The sequence below is a fragment of the Bos taurus genome, chromosome 25 (genome assembly GCF_002263795.3).
Source record: "Bos taurus isolate L1 Dominette 01449 registration number 42190680 breed Hereford chromosome 25, ARS-UCD2.0, whole genome shotgun sequence".
NCBI lineage: Eukaryota > Metazoa > Chordata > Mammalia > Artiodactyla > Bovidae > Bos > Bos taurus.
This window is the reverse complement of record NC_037352.1, coordinates 27,262,657-27,279,441: the sequence shown is the minus strand read 5'-3', so window position 1 is coordinate 27,279,441 and position 16,785 is coordinate 27,262,657. Positions and strand designations below refer to the sequence as shown.

The window sequence follows — 16,785 nt, the reverse complement described above, 5'->3', positions numbered from 1 at the left end:
GTCTTGGTTGTAGCACACAGGACCTTCGTTGTCACGTGTGGATCTTAGTTCTGACCAGGATCAAACTCAAGCCCCTTGCACTGGGAATACAGACCTTAACCACTGGACCACCAGAGAAGCCTCAGGACCCTATTTTACTGAAGGTGAGGCCAATCACTGAAGCCTTTTAAAGGACAACTAAATGCTAATAATCCCACTTACTCCCAGAGCTTGGGTGAGACCCGACTCACCTCTAACAGCAGGGATAAAGGAACCACAATCAAACCCTAACATCAGAATCCTACCAGGTGAAGCACCCATAAACCTCTCAGATGTACTCGTGCCATCAAACCAAACATCATTTTAAGATAGATCAAAAGCAGAAGAGGGCAGGAGGAGAACCACTGCCATTTTCTTGGCTCTAAATCTCAAGGATTCTTATAAGTACCAAGTTTCACAAGCCAAATAAAAGCACTGCCTGGAGAACCTCAGCCATTCTCCACCATTCTTGACAGAACACCTCCACTCAGTAGGGAGGGTAGCTATTCCTTTGCACAAAGCCACAGCCTCTGTCTCAGATCACCAGAGGTTTGAGGATGAATCAACTCTTAAAGGGTACAATTTCAGAAAAAGAAAAGCACTTTCCACAAGGGGTCCCAGGCACTCTTGAGCTGTGCTTCTAACAAAGCATAGTTTGCTGTTGGTTATGATTTTAAGTTCTGTGTAGCTAAAATTCAACTGCTTGGCAAGAATGGGCAAGTTTCCTAAATTCAAGTTTTGAGTTGGAAGGAGGGGGTAGTTTTCTGGGGTCAGGAAAGGTGTATCAGCTTAAGGAGCACTACTGACGTGGCAACTCATCGGCCCAACCCCTTCCCTTTCTCAAAACACCAAAGACTTTTGAGTACTGGCAGATGGGAACATGACCTAATTACACCACTGTCTCAACAGGCAATACCCGGAGTCCCACATTCAGGAAAACTAGTGTGCAGAGGGAGCCCACTCACTGAAATAGCAAAGAACTGCCTTATCTTACTTTCTCAGCTAACCTTCCCCTTTTACCATCTTATCTCATTCCCAAGTCTTTTTCCCTAAAATTCAGCATCCTCTTAAGCCAGGCCTAAGCAAATAAATGTTTGGGGTAGGGATTTGTTTCGGAAAGAAATGCCAAGAAATGAAAATCAAGTTGGAAGATGACAAGGACTGCAACCTGGCGTCAAACCATTTCCTGACTGTGAGAGCTACAGAATCCAGGCACTTCGTTTTCCACCTATGGTAACTTGTGAACAGCGTATCTGCCACTAGGCAGGTGCTCAGTTAGTTTCTCCCCTTCCTGGAAAAAAAACCCAACTGGTTAACTACATGATCTAATCAGGGTCAATCAAACTTGAGTATCACCCTCAAAGTTTAATTTGTTTGAGCCCCACCCTTAGAAAAGTGCCAGAACTCCTTGAAAGGAGCAAAACTGCTATAAATAAGCCCACAAAAATCAGCACATCAGTCAACACAGTAGAAGAGAAATCTCCACATGGCTGGACAAAAATGGGGGCCAACACACGATGTTCATTTACCCCTTTCATTCATCTGATTTTTACTGTGAACAGAGAAGTTTAATCTCTACTTTCAAGGATACACTTGACCTTTGCTCCCCTGAACCAAGTATCAAACACATTATTCTAGTTCCTGCTGAGCGGGAACAAATTTATTCCAGTTCCCACAAGGCAGGTTGGTTGATATGAATAGAGGAAAAACTCCCCACGTTCTTGACCTGGACATTCACGCTCCAGGAGACTGAAGAGGGGGAAAAGGAAGAAAATTTAACTAAAATGATGGTTTTTAATGGGAACCAGAGGTATGGTTACAGTTACATAGTCCGACACAAAAAACCCGTGGGTGATCAGGAGGTGGAAGGTTACAAAATAATGCGGGTAGTAACACTGGGTACAGGAAGAAAGCTGATCCAAGGCCTCAGGAGCCAGGCTAGTACGGCCTCTCCCTGCGATCCTGTCTGTGCTCACCCCTGCAAGAAAGAGCATCCATGAGGTCTGGGTTCCAACCTCTCTACCCACCCTCCCCCAAAACCCAACCTGCCCTGCTACCCACCCCGAGAGACAGCTCATCTCCCTGGGCACAGAGTGCATGTGGGCATCCAGACTAGCTCCCCCAGGTAAGTTTCCTTCCCTTGTTTCCTACCCAAGCGTTAATCTCAGCTTTCCAACCCCGCCCTCAAAATGAAACCACGCTCCCCAAACCCTGCAATCCCATGACCTCTGGTCAACTGCTCTAGTTCCCTTTCAATTTCGTCTTACTTACCTGGAGTCCATCTTGCCAGGGCCGAAACCACCTCTGTCCCCACCACCCCGGCCCCCTCGGAAGCCCCCACGGTCCCCTCCTCGGCCTCGGTAGCCACCCCGATCATAGCCTCCTCTGCCACCACGACGATCATCTCCGTAGTTACCCCCTAGGAAAAAAAGAAACATGATTCAACCCTCTATCACATCCCCCAGACCCCTCCTCCCTCCCCTTGTCTAGCCTCCCTGCAGATCCCAACACCAGCTCTGCCTCTTCCTTACCCATATGAGAGCCTCCTGGTCCCCCTCCTGGGCCATCTGGTTTAGGGGCCTTACACTGGTTACATTCATTCCTCCAAGAGAAGTTCATGTTCTCACAGGTACTGAGGAAAATAAGACAATGTGTGTGGGTGGGGGGTGGAAATGGCCAAGACCTAGAATTATGAAGATTCCAGTGACCCTAGGGATACGTGAGGAGAATGAAGCCTCGGAAAAGCAAAGAGGCCTGTTTCTCAGGAGCGGAGACCAAGACTGCAGGTTACTGAGCCCAGTCTAGATGACTCCCGGCCAAACCTGTCCCCGTCAGCATAGCTTTGACATTAGTCAGAAACTACAAACTGTCGTAACATCAAGGTGGCGTAGTGCTGAAGAACCTGCCTGCCAATACAGGAGACATAAGAGGCTTGGGTTTGATCCCAGGGTTGGGAAAACCCCCTGGGGAAGGGAATGGCAATCCACTCCAGCATTCTTGCCTAGAGAATCCCCATGGACAGAGGAGCCTGGCAACCTGCAGTCCATGGGGTTGCAGAGTCAGACAGGACTGAAGCAACTTGGCACATAACATCAAAGGGCACACGTACAAGAGGGCTGAGGAAAAATTAAGCCGTTTCACTCACGGATTAGGACACTTCCAGTCCCCTGCTCGCTGCTGTCCTCCTCCACCGCCACCGCCACTGGGGAATCCTCCTCGGCCACCGCCGCCGCTGCCACCACCTCCATAGCCTCCACGGCCCATAGGTCCTAGAACAGAGCCAAGAACAGGTCTGCTCCCCTTCCAAGTGTGGTTAACCTGTCTTTGCCACACAAGCCCTTACCATCCTCCTTCCCTCTTCTCTCCCCATCACTTCTTTACAGCAGCAGAAAGAGCTCCTCACCTCCTCGCCCTCGGCCTCCACGACCATTACCACCACCCCGATTGAAGTCTGCTCGCCGAGTAGCAAATGAGACCTTGATAGGATTCCCAGAGAATTCTTTACCTAAAGAAGTAAGGGAGGTATAAAAGAGACTTTATTAAGACCTATGACCTGTGGGTCCAAAAGTATACCTGATATAATCAAGAGAAGACTCTGCCTTCTTACAAATGTTAACAATCTCATGAGACATAAGTCAACGTAAGACTACACCAACTGTGTAGTGCTATTAAGTCTTGGAAGACTCAAAGAAACCCTCAAAATGCAGCCTGTTTCCCCAAGCTAGCTGCCCTCTCCCCCAGCCTCCTCAGACATACCATCAAACCAGTCAATAGCTGCTTTGGCGGAAGGTGGGTCATCAAATGATACGGTGGCCTCTCCCTTCAGCTTGCCTGTTTCCCTGTCTGTGTACAGATTAATCATGGGCTGTCCTGTTTTCTTATTTGTCTGAAGAAAGCAACACGAGATCACATCAGTCTTAATACAGCACTATCAAAACCATACCTTCCTATTTCCCACATAACTTGAAAGAAAGCCATCGACTGTTAACTGCTTCTCCCTTCAATATTAAATGATAGAGATTACAGACTACAAACTCAAAAGTTGTAATCACCTTTTTAATCAATTGTGCCTTTTTATGTTAAAATGTGATTCCCTTTGGAATGGCAACAGTTAATGCTTTTTCCTCAACAAATGAAGCAGGCAACCATTAAGACTTCTAGTTTCACTAAGGTATGAAATCCCAAAGCCTGCAGCACTGATACAATGCACCCACTCTGCTCCAGAAGTACCTTTCTTTGGTCTTTCCTTCGGGGCTGGGGGGGGACACAGCCACTTTCTTTTGGGGCTGGGGGATCTTAGTTCCCCAATGAGAGATCAAATCCGTGCCCTTGCAGTGAGAGGGAGAGTCTTAGCCACTGGACTGCCAGAGAAGTTCCCATAAGTACCTTAATGATACCAATCTGCTTGAAGTAATCAGCTACAGACTCAATTGTAACATTCTCGCCCAGCCCTTGCACGAAGATGGTGTTGTTGTCTGAATTATCCTGTTCTGCTTGCCCAAGACAGCAGGAAAAGTGGAGATAGGAAACAACCAAAGATACAACAAGTCAGTGACACTTAATAACCTGAACTTTGATACTTCTTAGCTTTCAAAGAAAGAAAATTTCTAAACCAATTAATATAAGGTACTGGTGGTGTAGGTCTGACAAATCTCCAACTCTACTTCATTATCTGAGTGCCTGAATGCTAGCCGCTTCACTAATTAAAATTTAGTTTTACAACTACCCCTTAAAACATGCTGCTATTCATAAAAGAAACCAGGGCTCAGGAGTTAATTGCCGAAGACCACACCAGTGTCATCAACTTTCAGTTGAAGACCCCGAAGACACTAATTTTACACTAAAATGCAGCATACAAAATGATCAAAACAAAAAGGACACTGAGTGCTTCCCTGGGTCTTTTCTGTTAAATACGCTGGTAAACACAGCTACTCCTAAACTCTCTCCCCACAGTTTCCTTCTCGAGCCCCACTCTTCTTCAGATTCCCTTAAGTTTGAACATCCAAGAAAAGTCCTGCTACCACTTTAGCCTTTCTTTCCCGCCACCTGTGGACTTACCAGAGTCATGACGTGATCCTTGGTCCCGAGGGCCTTAAGTGACATAGAAAAAAAAAAAAAAAAAAACAACAAAAAACAAAAAAACAAGGAAAGAGGAGCCGTTAGTTAAGAGGCTGAGAAAGACAAGGAAAAAAATTAACACCAAATCCAAACTTTTGCAAAATATCAGGTAAGTGCTCACAGCCAGCCTCACTCCAAACCCTGTTCTGGGTTGCCTGCCCAGAGAAAACCCTAGGCAGGTCTGGCAAAGACACAGGCCCCTTTTCTTAAGGTCTGCATGTAACTTGAGTCCCCACAGGGACAACTCCACACTTCAGAAAATGCTGCCTCCCCCAGCTCAGGCTGGGAAACGTCCTCAGCACAGACTGGGAGGGCTAGGAGGGAGACCCATTGAAGTTAACAAACCAACTCATAGCTTGGCCCTCTTCTCTCGCCCAGAGAGAAATGGGCTCACCACCAGCAATGTGATATGCATCCATACAGTTTCTCCAAACTTTAGCACCAAAGACACTTATCCCTTGTGGAACAATTTTTAATGTCATCTTTCGAAACCAGTCTTAAAACCATGTTGTTTCCCCAAAAACCACATGAAAGTAAAAATCATACAAAATAGCTATTGTAGGTTTTAAGCATGTCCCAGGGAACAGACCAGAAATCTTATTTCCATAATGCAGCCTCTATTTTTTTTTTCCAGAGACCATCTTCGCCCAAAGTTTATCTGAATTCACCATATATAAATGTTGTACCCACACTCAATGACACCTAAATCATGAACCCAAGCCTTTGGCTTTACATGTTGAGACAAATCAAGAAACCTTTTGTTAGTTAACCAGACCAGAAAAGTTCCAGCTTACTAGGAGACTTCTCCAATTTGCCATTTTTCCATGAATTCAGTTTGTGCTGTTATTAAGACCTGATTATTTCCCACGAGCCACACATGCTCCCAACCTTTCTTGGAAGCAGTTCACACCTTCCTGCCCAGAGCTAGTTGCTATTTAGCCCATCTGAGTTGAGTTTAAATACATGTATGTAGGATTGCATTGACACCATTCAGTATTTAATACATAAATATGTACCAACTTCACCATCCTCAGGGCAGGGCAATACTTCATCCCTCGTCCAGAATTAAAACGTTTGGAGATTGTTACACATACACTCACATACACACAAGCCTCAGACACACTGATCAAAGGATCGATCCTAAAGCCAAGTTGGCACCACATGTTCCAGCACACTCTCCAGTTTCTCATAACGGTTGTCACTAAGTGCCGGTGTGGCGACACTCCTGTCAAGAGGCCTCCTAAACACCTCTTATTAACCTGGGTCAAACCAATTTGGTACCAGACGACTGCTGAGTCTTACTCCCTGCCTGCCTCCAGGTTAGCACACATCTGGCAGCAGGTGGCATTCCACCCCACCCCTTTCTGGAGGTGGTTATGGACACTCCAAAACTTTTGACACTTAAAACACGCTAAGACAACTGCAAATGAACAATCAGACAAAGCATTGCTGGGAGTTGGGAATTTTGGAAACTCTGTTCACTTACCACCAAATTTATTGAAGCCACCACGGTCACTTCCGCTGGAGAAGACAAGTTAGAAGAAAGGACATGAAGCTTCCAACGGCTACAAAAGGGCGGTTTTTGGTTTTGTTCAACATTCCCCAAACATAGGTAGGTGTTTCGGGAAAATGACAATGCAAGTTGCTACTAAAATACATTCCCCTTCCTGACCACCCCTTGTCTGACCTGTGAGCATGTCACACACACGTGTGCAATTTCTCAGACACAATTATTAAGGATTTTGCTTAAAAGTTTATATATCTATTTCCTCTAGAAAAAAAAAAAAAAAAAAGACCCATTTTCCTTGGCCGTTCTTCTGACGTAGCAGATGTTTTTCCTCTTGTCGCAAGCAGTTGCCAACCCAGTAGTTGGTTTAAAAAACCCTACCCCGTTTACCCAGAAGACACTTCACACCAGGCTGGGGTAGCCCTGAACACATTTTTGTGATTTTTTTTTTTTTTTGCTTTGAAAGCAGCAAGCAGACCCAACCCCATTCCATAAAAAGTCAAAACCAAAGGCAATTTCCCCTTAAAGCGAGACAAAACTTAGCTAAGCCCTTCCCTAACTACTGAGCTGGTTTTGATCTCTCCCCACCCCCGGGGTCACCCCTTCTACACTGCGAGAAGAGCGGAGTATTTTGCAATGTCACCTTTCATACCTGTGGCACATAAAATGCAGAGCAAGTTAACAGTCACATAACAGTTGCTTTTCTTTTTTTAAAGTTTTGCATTATAAACACACGCACACAACAGAGTTTTCCATATTTCTGTAAGGTTTTTGGCACTGCCCCCACCCCCCTCTGAATACTTACCATACACAAACTCTTTTTAAAAAACTTACTTTTTCCCCAAAAGGAGTAACACATTGACATTCCTCCCCTTCTCGAGAGAGACAGAGAAGAGTGCCTCCAGTTGTTATTTACCAACAGACTTGACAAATGCTCTAACATCAAATCTAAGGTTTTACTTCAGCTTCAGCAGGAAGGGGAGGAAAGAAGGTCCAGCTGGACAAGTAACCGGAGGAAGGGGGACAGTGGAGCAAGTGGGTGGGAGACCACTGTCGAGCGTACTGTACTTTGTCCAAAAGGTCTGCACACTTCAGAGAGCCCCATGAACCAAGTCACACACAAAATCATTACAGTCCGTCAGATTAGTACAAGTCAAGTTCGTGGATTCAAGTGACTATAGAATACAGGAAGAGAGAGTAGCCAATTCCTGGAAGCTCAAGTCAGGTTAACCATTGACAACTCCTTTAGAGGACACATGGGAATACAAGTAACAAGTTTCCCTATCACCAGGAGTGGGATCATCGGTTTCCCTTGCAGAGAAAGAAGCCTTTACTTCCATGGTTCTTGCCTAGGATTATCAATGACTCCAATCCACATACACCCCTACATTTCTCCTTTTTCTTTAGAGATGAAAGTTGTCAGTACTCAAATCTCTGTACAGAAGTGTGGGTAGAAGTTCAGGCTCCCAAGTTCTCACAAAAATAAAATGGGGAGGGATGTACGAAAAAGAAACAGTCAAGATCCCCAATCAAAGCCCTTACAAATTCCCAGAATCAGACTAACCATGCACTACAGGACTAGGCTTCAAGGGAGACTCATGCAACCCTCCTCCCTTTCCACTGATGGTACTCCCTGGCTCACAAGACACCTACCCCATGCCGCCTCTGCCTCCACGGCCACCTCCACGACCTCTGGGTTCGTAGCCACCACTGCTGCGGTTGTAACCACCGCCACCGCCCCGGCCACGGCCCCCACGGTCCTGCTGGCCTCCCCCGTAGCCACCACTCTGGTCCTGGTTGCCATAACCACCACCGCCGCCACCACTGCTCATGGAGGGCTGATCTTGGCCGTAGCTACCTGTCAGGAAAGAAAAGTATGCCTTTAAAAAGGACAAAACAGACTGTGAGGTGGCATAAAACAGTTCAAGGGTGCCAGGGAATAAACGTCAATAGAAATACAGATAAAGCTAGGGTTTTTAAGAACCCTTTCAGGGTAACAGCCCAGAATACAATTTCTTGCGAAAAGCAGGGATGAGACAGAGCAGAAGGAAACCTCTCACCTCCGCCACCCCCTCCGCCGCCACCGCTACTGTTGTACTGGCTCTGCTGCCCATAGCCCTGAGGCGGGTTATAGCTCTGCTGCTGCCCATAGCTTTGCTGCTGCCCACCATAGCCAGACTGCTGGCCGTAGCCTCCACCCTGGGGCTGCCCATAGCCGCTGCTTTGAGAACTGCTACCGTAACTAGGGGAAAAGAAAAAGACAAGAGTCACAATGCCAGTGTGTCCAGGACTTCACTTCTGGTACATCCCATTCTCTGTCCCCAACAGAGACCACCTCTCCCCCATTACCCCTGATAATTACTCCCACTGCTAACCACATTATCATTCCTTACAGATTCACCCCTCATCTTTTCGGTCCTTTCCACACCCACTCCTTACCTTCCTGAGGTGCCGCTAGGAGCTGGCTGCTGGCCATAGCCAGGGTACGAGGACTGTTGCCCATAAGATGACTGAGAACTCTGGCTACTGCCATAGCCACCAGCTGAGCTATATCCCTGGGGAGCTGACTGTGTGCTGTAGCCTGCTAAAAGGAAAGGAAAAGGAAAGTGACAAAAGCTATGAAGAAAGAACAGGCAGGGAGTGCACTGAGAACACTACTACGCTTCCCGTGCTTGATAAGGCAACTTCTTAGAAGGTGCTTGGCGATCTTGCAACTCATAGCTAAAGACATTACCTTTCTACCTGAAAGCTTTCAACTTCTATTCAAGTTCTGAATTCTAATCTCATCCCACACACCCCCAAAGCCAGCCTCCAGGACCACCACTAGTCACAGCCCAAGAGATCTCTCTTCACTAACAGCACTTTCACCTGCCCGACGCGTGCAGAACAAATAAAGACAACGCGTTATTATTTACACTTCAGGGACCTCAGGGCAAATTCCACCTCCTGGTGTATCATGTGATGCCATCTGACTTCAAATATCTTCAAGCAAGTCATTTTCCCTCTTTAAAAGCCTAAAGCATTTCTCCCTCTGGAATATTCCTCCTGCCTTCATTTCACTTTCATGCTTAGAGGAAATTGGGAAAATAGCAGCATAAACAGAAAAGTAAAAAGTCAGAAAATAAAAGGAAACAGGATTACAAACCAATTAAACCTTTTTGTTTCAAAGGACTCAAAACATCAAAGAGCTTTAAGGGTCAAAGACTGGTTAAGGGGACTGTTTCAGCACTGCTTAGGTTTAAGAAAAGCAACATTCACAAAGAGCAGAAGAGGTGGAGTGACCCACTAAGACTCACTGTTCTGGGTCTGTCCATAAGAACCACTGTAGCTGCTCTGGCCATAGCCCGAAGTGTCCGTAGACTGGCCGTAGCCACCGTAACTCTGTTGCCCGTAGGGTTGATTGCTCTGCTGGGAGTAGCCCTGCCCAGGCTGAGTTGGGTAGGCCCCGTAGCTAGAGAAAAAAACAGTGCTCTCAGGAAAAGACACCTTAGCCACCCACGCCCTCTACAAACTCTGGAAGCCCAGAAGCGACACTCACCTTTGGGTTGCTTGTTGGGTATAGTCTGCAAAAGAAAAACAGGATTATATTACCTTCAGCCATTCCTCAGAACAGACTAGAGCTAAAAGACTTAAGCTTCGGGGTCCCCAGATAAGAAAATCAACAAAGGAGGCATAAATTCCCTTATGAAACTCTACTGGAGAGGGGCAGTCTGTGAGACCCGTCAAGTTTTCTTACAATAGAAAACGCAAAGAGAAAGCGCATTTCCACAGAACCAAAAGAGAAGCCTTAAGTACCTGAAAAAGCAAGACTGCTAACGGACAGCAGCAACTGTCCGCAACTTCAATCGATGTCAGGAACTGCAAAGATCTACACACATTTCTATCTCACGCCCCCTCGAGGAGGAAGACACCGCCAAGAGTTAGGCTGAAATCACACAGCTGTTTCAGCAGGACAGGTTTTTAATTCAAGCCAGAGGCAGAATTGTGCCGAAGGGAGCCTCCGCTTTCTCAATCGAAACAAGAATGTCTTACAAAGGGCCACGCTTCACCCTTTGCCCAATCTTGGAGCCTGGAAATGGGAACTTTTGGTGCAAAGCCAGCTAACCAAGGGAAGAGAGCATTCTGATCAGCACGTTGGCTGGCACTCAAGCCCCCAGCCCTGTGGCTCCCAAATGAGTGCGTTTTCCTGTCCCTCTTGCCTAACTCGGGGCTGCGGGAAGACTAGGCGAATCCAAAGAAGCGAAAGTGCTTTTTAAAGCGCCACATGGAAGACGCACGGGCCTGATCGGCTCATCTCCTCGATACAGGAAACGAGGCGCTTCCCCCGCAGGAAAGAGCCAAAGCACCGAGAGAGGGTGTGGCCTCAGGCGGCCGTTCTTTTCAGTTCCCACCTCTGTAAGAGGAAATTAGGCGGGATAGGCCCCGGGCCCAGTCCTCAAGACCGTTGGACCACTCCCCAGCCCCCTACCCCCAGCCGTTAAGCGGGCGCGCGGCCCAGACCCCGAGCCTCCGCCTCCGGCCGCGTGGCAAGCGAGGCGGGAACGAGGCGGTCCCGCCCCTTCCCGAAGGACCCCGGGGGCGCGGCCCACACCGGACGCGCGCCGCGGAGCCTCCAGCCGAGGGTCTCGCGACAAAAAGCAGGGCCGACAGGAGACCGGAGGGGGGGGGCGGTTCGCGCCGCCAGAAAGGGGAGGAGGGGCTAGCAGAGCGCGTGCGCGCTCCTCCGAGTGCCCGGATGCAGCACTGCGACAAAGCGGGCCCGAGCGCGGGGCTGGGGACGAGGGGGAGAAGAGGGTACGGAGACCGAGCATTTCCATCCGTGCCTCCCATTCCCAATCACTAAGCTGCGTCCCTCCCAACCCTCACCTCAAGGAAGGGGGCAACGAAGGGACGACCTCCCGCCCCACGCGAGGCGCCAGAGGAGCAAAACAAAATGGCGACATCGGCCTCCCCCTTCCACCCCTCTCCGCTGCTTCCAGCCAGTGGTGCGAGGAAACGATCCTGCACTCTACAGCCGCTCGGGTCCCACCGAAAAACAAAAGCCGGACTGGGAGGGAATGAGATCCGGGGCCGGCGCGCCACCACCGCCTCGCGCCCTTACATACCGTTTGAGGCCATGTCCGCGCACGCGCGCACAGGCCGACAAGCAACAAGATTCCAACACTACAGAGCACCGACGCCTCGAGGACTGAGCAGCCCCGCCTCCTGCGTCGAGGTTTATGTACGCCTCCCCGCCTACGTCTCCCAGGGGAACGTACCAACTACGGAAAGGAAAGGGGGAAACATGGCCGGACTCCTGGCACTCTTCAGGGAATATAGAGGATCCTAGCAGGCAGAAAGGAAATGTATTAACTAAGAACTGTTCAGATCATATAGATAATCCTGTTTTTTCTGACAAAGAAATATTTGCTTTGCAAGACTAGCGCACGTTTCAGATCCGCCCCTAGGATGGCATAATGGTATGATCCGATTAACCCCTAGGGGCGGGGCAAGGGGCCCAGGGCTTCTGCGGGCGGAACTGTAGTCAAAGCCGGGAGTCGTAGGGCGGGAACCGAAATTCCTCTGGCTGGCCCCTTTCACTGGGCCTCACTTTCACTCGGGGCGTGGAGTTCCTGCGTTCCGTTCCCCTTACCCTTTTTCAGACGCGAACTCCCTCCGGCACACCCTCCCTCTCTGGCTCTAATGTTCCTCCCAAGACAACAGACACAGACCCTCTCTCAGCGTCTCGTTTTCACTCATCGTCTTTCTGGCTTACATCTCTTGAGTCCTTATCAGGGTTTGTAGATTGTGACTTTTGACATGAAAGAAATAAAGCAGGGAGTTTAGCCCGGACCCTTCGGTCCTAGTCTGATCAAGCACTGATCGCCCACCCAGCGTCCTCAAGGCTTGGCCCCTGACTAGCTGTTGGACGGGAAAGCCCAAACACTCCGGATCTCAAAGAGCGTTGAGATTAGATGAGGTATCTCCCACCCTTTCACAGATATTTTCCTGAAACTCTATCAAGAAACCAATGTGGAGATCCAGTAGTAACTGATATTTGTATAGAGCTGAAGTGGTTTCAAAATGCACAATTAAATGCTTTCCCAACACAGTCTTATGAAGAAAGTAAGCTATCCCCATTTTATAGATAAGAAAAATAAGACTCGGGCCAAGTACAATCCGTGATTATAGAACAGGTATCCTGATTTGAATCCAGGTCTGTGCAGCTGCAAAACACTCCTTTTGTTGGTTATATGAACACTTTGCAGTGTTCTGAAGTCTTTTTACTCTCTATAAGAATGCGGACAAAACGTGAAATTCAAATTAACTTGCAACTTGCACTCTAGTCAAAGTTCCTAGAGAAGGAAATTTGAAAGTATCTACTAAAACAAGACAAAGGAGGTTATTCCTAGTACATGTGCCATACAGATTTTCCCTCCCAATTTACCTTTGACCTGAGTTACCAGAACTTTGTTTGTAGACACGTTTTAGACACTTTTTTCCTAGAAAAATACTTATGGAGTAGGCCTACGAACTTCTAAGTTTCTGATTTAGGCCCTAACACCCTGTCACCCACCCCACCCTTACTGGAAGGGCACTGCAACACTAGAATGAGGACAAACAGAGGGATTCCATCACTCATTCATTCATTGATTCTGCAAATATATAAAAAGTATCTACAGAGTTCCAGGGACTGTTCTGAGTAACAAGGATGCTTTAGGGTGCAAAATAGATGAAGCCATTTAATAACAAAGATAACATCTAATAATAATAATAATAATATTTACAGGGTTTCCAAATCCACCTGCCAAGCAGAAGATACTGATTTGATCCCTGATCTGGAAAGATTCCACATGCATCGGAGCAGCCAACCCTGTGCGCTGCGACTACTGAGCCTGTGCTCTAGAGCCAGGAGCCATAACTACTGAAGCTGTGCGCCCTAAAGCCCATGTTCCACAACAAGAGAAGCCACTGCTGTGAGAAGCCCACTTACCCTAACTAGAGAGCAGCCTCCACTCGCCACAACTAGAGAAAAGCCTGCACACAGCCAAAAATAAATAAATACTAATAATATTTATATAGAGAACATATTTATAATAACATAGCACTTTGATAAGACTTTTTGAGTGTTAAGCACTGTTCGGAGTGCCGAGTATAGCTTGTTTAATTTTCTTCTTCACAGTAAAATGTTGACCTGAGGATTACATTTTACAGATGAACAAATAGGAATGGAAAGGTTAAAAACTGTGCCCAGGGCTACACAGAAAGTGGAAAAGCTAGGTTCCTAGCCCAGGCAACCTGGCTCAGAATTTCTGCCCTTAACTCCTGTGCTTTAGCAAACATTGCTTGAGCGTAGCATAGTATGTACCAAGCCTGGGGCAGACCTAGAGAGGGAAGGATTAAAAAGGACCTTATAGCCTGTGGGTGAGATGCAGGTGAGACCCACTGAATCCAAAGTGTACTTGGATCAAATGTGGTAACTGATGTAACTTGAAATCAAGGACTGTGGAAACTTCCAGGAGAGCGAGTCATCCATCAAGTAGACAACCACAGAAGAGGAAAGAAAGGTGGAAACACTGAAGCCAGGGTAAGGGGGAGTTCACGAATCAGCCCAGGAAGTGCTGGAACAGGCAGAAGGGATGGCAGAGTCGAAGCCATGGGTGGGGAAGAGCATTCATAGAGCAGCCACGCTAGGGAGTAACAGGCTCAAACTGTGACTTCTGAAACGCTCCCTCGCGTGACTCTTTCTCCAGGGTTATCTCTGTCAGTGAACCTCTTCTGAAACAAAGGGGCCTCTCACTTGTCTTTCAAAGCCTCCTTACTGGCCATCCCTGCTCCCCCTCCCACCTTTCCCTTTGGCCATTTAGCTTCTTCCCTGCCTTCTCCTCCTCTGCTCGCCCTGCAGATAGCAGTGAACCCCAGTACTTCAGAGTTCTGTCTTTTTTTGCTTCTCCCTCAAAGCCCCAAATGCAGTCTGGTGGTGTGAAATGCAGCAGCCCTCAGACCGGTTCTCTGTAGCCTACATGTTGTTTTTAATTTTTTAAATATTTACTTACTTGGCTGCACAGGGTCTTAGTTGCAGCACTTGGGATCTTCAATCTTAGTTATGGCAAGTGGGATCTAGTTCCCTGACCAGGGGCCTTCTGCATTGGGAGTAAGGAGTCTTAGCCACTGGACCACCAGGGAAGTCCCTCAAGCTTGACTGTTAACTTTCTCAAAAATGTAGTCACCCCTATTATAATCCCTTTCTGCTTAAACTAAAATAAATCATATCATCTGCAACTAAGAACTCCGATTTATACCATTGCCACTGCAGCAGGGTCTATATATCAAAATATTAGAAACCACCTAAATGGTTATCAACAGAGAATCTGGTTAACTGAGTTATTATACAGCAAAATTTCTCAGTCTCAGCACTATTGGCAATTGAGGGCAGATAATTCTTTATTGTGGGAACTGTCCTGATATTGTTTCAGTTCAGTTCAGTTCAGTCACTCAGTCGTGTCCAACTCCTTGTGACCCCATGGACTGCAGCACACCAGGCTTCTCTGTCCATCACCAACTCCCAGAGCTTGCTCAAACTCATATCCATTGAGTCAGTGATGCCATCCAACCATCTTATCCTCTTTTGCCCCCTTCTCCTCCTGCCTTCAATCTTTCCCAGCATAAGTGTTTTTTCCAATGAGTCAGTCCTTTGCATCAGGTGGCCAGAGTATTGGAGTTTCAGTTTTAGCATCAGTCCTTCCAATGAATGTTCAGGACTGATTTCCTTTAGGATGGACTAGTTGGATCTCCTTGCAGTCCAAGGGACTCTCAAGAATCTTCTCCAGCACCACAGTTCAAAAGCATCAGTTTTTCAGCATTCAGCTTTCTTTATAGTCCAACTCTCATGTCCATGACTACTGGAAAAACCATAGCTTTGACCAGATGAACCTTTGTCGGCAAAGTAATGTCTCTGAATTTTTAATATTGTTTGTTGTTATTTACTGTGTAATGTTTATTGTTGTTTAAATCCTAAGTCATGTCCAACTCTAGCCTGCCAGGCTCCTCTGTCCATGGGATTTCCCAGGCAAGAATACTGGAGTGGGTTGCCATTTCCTTCTCCAAAGGATCTTCCCAACCCAGGGATCAAACCAGGGTCTCCTGCATTGCAGGCAGACTCTTTACCATCTGAACTACCAAGGAAGTCCTGTGTCTGGTGTGATATTTAGCAACATTCCTGGCCTTTACCCACACTGGATGTTTGTAAAAACCCCAGTCCTAATAACCAAAGTCTTCTCTTGACTGGAGAGGGCAGGATACAAAGTCACCCTAGATTGGGAACCACTGTGATACAGCTATAACATGAGATTAAGAGAATGAGGTGAGGGACTTCTCTGCTAGTCCAGTGGTTAAGATTCCACGCTTCCATTGCAGGGGGTGCAGGTTCGATCACTAGTCAGGGAACTAACTAAGGTCCTGCATGCCTCACATCATGGTATGGCCAAAAGTTAAAAACAAGAAAGAAAGATGGATCTAAGTGAACAGACACCACACCTTGAGACTTTTTTTTTAATGAGGTGGATCTAAACCCACAGATATAAAGACTATTTAATCTCTATTATTAATGGTGAGGGAGGAGCAAGTACTAAATAATACATGTGTAATATGTTATTTAGGTTTTAAAGTAAGGGGGACGCATTACTGATTTACATGTTTGTTTATGCATAAAATATCTATGGAAGAAGAAAAACAAACTAGTAACTGTGGTTATTTCTGGGAAAAGAATATGTGAAACTTGGGATTGAATATATGAAGAAAACTCACTTTTCCCTGGATCCTCCTTCACCTTTTAATTTTTAAAAATGTTATTTATTTATTTGGCTGCACCAAGTCTTAGTTAGGGCATGTGGGATCTAGTTCCCTGACCAGGGATGGAACCCAGGCCTCCTGCCTTGGGAGTACAGAGTCTCAGCCGCTGGACCATCAGGGAAATGTATATTGACCAAATTGACTCTTACAAAGTGACAGTGGCAGTAGGTGGTAAGAGGATATTGTAGGGTGGGACCAGTACTAGCTTCCCTGGTGGCTCAGATGGTAAAGTGTCTGCCTGCAATGCGGGAGACCCGGGTTCGATTCCTGGGTCGGGAAGATCCCCTGGAGAAGGAAATGGCAATCCACTC

General features: G+C 47.1%; 2 protein-coding genes across 3 annotated transcripts in view; one reads left to right on the top strand and one right to left on the bottom strand.

The window, feature by feature from the left end:
• Positions 1-1,792: 1,792 nt before the first annotated feature.
• Positions 1,793-11,833, bottom strand: FUS (FUS RNA binding protein). Of its 2 annotated transcripts, none has more exons than XM_005224827.5 (15): positions 11,749-11,833; positions 10,182-10,206; positions 9,940-10,094; positions 9,083-9,227; positions 8,704-8,885; positions 8,297-8,501; positions 6,623-6,657; positions 5,077-5,109; positions 4,405-4,508; positions 3,775-3,904; positions 3,422-3,523; positions 3,164-3,287; positions 2,550-2,650; positions 2,290-2,437; positions 1,793-1,996 (listed from the first exon to the last, which is right to left on the bottom strand). In XM_005224827.5, exons 1-15 carry the CDS (start codon positions 11,759-11,761, stop codon positions 1,957-1,959), a joined length of 1,542 nt encoding a protein of 513 aa, XP_005224884.2. In that variant the 5' UTR covers positions 11,762-11,833; the 3' UTR covers positions 1,793-1,956.
• A 90-nt stretch (positions 11,834-11,923) lies between these two features.
• PRSS36 (serine protease 36) overlaps positions 11,924-16,785 on the top strand; it is a 31,231-nt gene continuing 26,369 nt past the window's right edge. The window contains exons 1-2 of the mRNA XM_059881689.1: positions 11,924-12,102; positions 13,413-14,210. The gene's annotated coding sequence lies outside the window, so the exon portion shown is untranslated. The remainder of the gene's footprint in view (positions 12,103-13,412; positions 14,211-16,785) is intronic.